Source organism: Exserohilum turcica (assembly GCF_000359705.1).
Source record: "Exserohilum turcica Et28A unplaced genomic scaffold SETTUscaffold_9, whole genome shotgun sequence".
Lineage (NCBI taxonomy): Eukaryota > Fungi > Ascomycota > Dothideomycetes > Pleosporales > Pleosporaceae > Exserohilum > Exserohilum turcicum.
In genome coordinates, this window is record NW_007360310.1 from 2,001,345 (window position 1) to 2,004,609 (window position 3,265).

General features: G+C 53.3%; 1 protein-coding gene across 1 annotated transcript; it reads left to right on the top strand.

The window, feature by feature from the left end:
* Positions 1-1,103: 1,103 nt before the first annotated feature.
* SETTUDRAFT_36075 (uncharacterized protein) lies at positions 1,104-1,466 on the top strand (the record flags this gene model as incomplete). Its single annotated transcript, XM_008033089.1, has 1 exon — positions 1,104-1,466. One exon carries the CDS (start codon positions 1,104-1,106, stop codon positions 1,464-1,466), a length of 363 nt encoding a protein of 120 aa, XP_008031280.1.
* Positions 1,467-3,265: the final 1,799 nt, after the last annotated feature.

A 3,265-nucleotide genomic window follows, 5' to 3' on the forward strand; every position in this document is an offset into this window, starting at 1 on the left:
TGCCTGGCTGCGTGAGAGTAGGCCTCGTACGACGCTCTGCGCCTGTGACTACCTTCATTGAGCCAATTACGCCCATCTGAAAGCCAGTTTCATCAAAGTTATGGATGTCGTCTGAATGAACTCCATACTTCTCAACCGTCTCTCGTACGAGCTTGAACCACGCGTTAATAATCTCTGGATCCTCTTGTTGAGTTCTCTGACGATCCTTTGCTCGACTAAAGGCTGTTCTAAGCTCGTCTGTACGAGTAACGAACCGCTCTGCCCAGCATTTGCCTAAAGGCTCGCCATCTCGTTCGCGTAGTAGTTTCTCCGCCATATCTGCTACTTCACATAGACGGGGGGCAAATCCTCGCGAGTCTAGGTTAAGAATATATCGTACGATAGTTTGCTCTTCAGACTTAGTTAGCTTCTGGCAATTTGGCTGTGTTGTAGGTCGAAAGGTGATTCCTTGAAGCCGCCGAGAGATCTGCTGATGATGGACGTTGTAGGCTGCTGCAGCGCGTCGAATGCTCTTAAACTAGCCTGTACGATAGGCCTGAACAGCTAGAGTAAGCCTACCTTCTTGCTGAGTTAATATCGCGTTCTGTTGTTGGGGCATTATCTTTCGTACGTGAAGTTCGTGATGCCAAGAAAAAGTGGCACACTCGGTGATGTGGCCCGCTCGGTGATGGAATACGTTAATGCTTGTTGCGGTGGACTATTATTGCAATTCGCATCACATGGCCCTTTTTTGGCCTGATACGACATTTGCTGACTCCGTGACGTCTCCCTTGGCAAGGGTTCGTTAGCAATAGGCCCTTTTTTTTCCTTTACCCCAGGTAATACAACATGTGCCAGCCCAGTCACAAAGGCCGGAGCTATGGAGCAGGGGGTTCGAGAGGAGGCGTAATATCGTCTGTTATGAGGAAGCTTAGGAGTGAGGGTATTATTTCCAAACTTTTTTTTGTTGGTTTGAGATGCAGCATTGTCTTTGTAAGAGATGAATAATGGCCGTCTTACTCAGAGCCCGCTCACACAAACGACTTTGGCATGGATGCCAGAAACGGGCGTCGTGCTAAAGAAGCGTTGCGCTATTCTGCCCTATACCTGGCACTTTGCTCAACATGGCGGTAGTGGGCTGTCCTATCTCCGCCCCTGGCTGGGCTGGGCTGGGCTGGCCTTGTTGTTCCTGCCAATATCACATCATTCTGCATAAGCAACCACTTGGGTCAGGCGAACCCGCTACTTGGCCACATTCACTTGCGTTATCCAGCGGAGGTTTCAAGGGCGATACGGCCGTCGGTAGGGGTGTTGTGTTGAGTAGTAACGAAAAAAGAGGGACACACAGGGCCCCACTGTGGAGGTTGTTCCCAGAAGAGAAAGAAGAAGAAGAGGAGGAGGAGGAGGAGGAGGAGAACAAGGCATGCTACTCGCGAATAGGCTACGTGCAAGCAACCCCACACATGGGCTTCTTGCCATGGACATGACCCCTCTCTGTCACCCTCTCTTCCTCCAAGCCTCCCTCCCCCTGGCGGCCATTTTGGTCCGGGCTTCCCTGTCCGTGTTTTGGTCCGGGAGACGGTCCGTTGGGAGAGGAGGGTCGAGGGAGAGGGGGACACCAGCACACCTACACAGAGGCATGCAGACCAGACAAGGAGAGGGGAAGAGGCAGAATGCACGACGACACTGACGCCGACACCGACGGACTCCAAGGACGCGGGGCAAGGTGCAAGGTGCAAGGTGCAAGCCTGGTGGTAGCTGGGACGTGGAAGGGTAAAAGCAGCGGCGTATGATCGCCAGGTTGCTGATTTGGGGCAAGATCAACAGACATGTATGTCAGCGGACGCTATCGGAAAGCATCACGGCGGGCATTAAAGCGGCGAGCGAGTGCCAGCTGCGCGAAGGCTGCTGATGATCGTCAGCGCGATGCAGATGCAGATGGGGCGTGACAAAGTTAAAGTGGTGTAGTGTAGGTGTAGGTGCAGTAAGACTAGGTACCAACATGCCAATGCCAATGCCGCTGCATTGCAAAGCACGGCACGGCACGGCAACGCCATTGCTTTGCCTAGCATGTTTCGCCACGATTCGTTGGATGCGGAGAAGCATGTCTCCATCTATGCTACGTATTGACGTAGCCAAGGGGACACACGGGGCGGAGAGGGGTTCATGTATCTTGCTAGCCTATCGAATCTGTTCTTTTGCGTCTTGTTGCACTTGTTTCTTTCTGCATTCACCACCAGGTGTACAGAGTAGACCCCATCTGTCCAGATTAGGAACATTGCCCGTGCCCATGAGGCGTTGTTTTGTATTCCCGCTTTTCGTGTCGTGCCGCGGTGTTGGGGTCTTGCGCCGACCGACGGACATCAACACCAGACAATTGAGTTTTTGGTCTAATTGCGGTTTGTCGGGGGCCTGGTGATCTCGGTCGGGGCCCATGGCAAGGGTGTGCAAAGGGTGTGCAAAGGGTGTGCAAAGGGGGGGGGGGCGCAACCATGAGCGTGCTGTTGTCAGCCATGCGGCTACTCCGGAGTCGTGTTTTTTTGTGCCCTTTGTCGCGCTTTGTCTCGTCTTTGGTGGTTTGTGTGTTATTACGGCCGACTGCGGCGTTTCCGATAATGGCATTCATCTCCTTTTTGATAGTTTTCTGCCTCAGCCCACGCGTGCCGTGCGTTGCCTGGATGGGTATCTCACCCGTTTCTCCTTGTCCGCATCCCCTCTCTGTGTCTGTGGCATGCAGGAAGCGCCGCGATGCGCAGATGCGGACAAGGGAGGGTGGGGGCTCTCTCGGAGATATGAGCGGAACAGGGCAAGATGATGGGCAGACGGGGGGTGCATGTGGTATATGTCATGTAATCTAAGAGCCGGCATGGTGCAATGGGTGCCAATCAATCCGGCAACATGTATCTATTGCCACCTATATGGATGGCAGTATTATGAGACGGTAGATGGTTTTGGCTACCATGATGCCTGCGAATTTTGTTTCTTGGTGCACAAACACGTGCGTGTCGCCGCTCGCTGCAGGTAACAAAGGAAACATGTGAGACGAGGAATGGTCCTGTTGCAGTAGCAATGTGTACAGCAGCAGGACATGGACACGACGTGCCTAGAGCTATGTGTATATGTATAGACTCCACGTCTCCACCTTGACTTTGGCATTGCCGACATGACCAAGCATGGAGATCGGGCGGGCGGGCGATCGTGCCAACGCACGCACACACAGGCACACACAGGCACACACACACACACACACACACACACACACACACACACACACACAGGTGCAGAT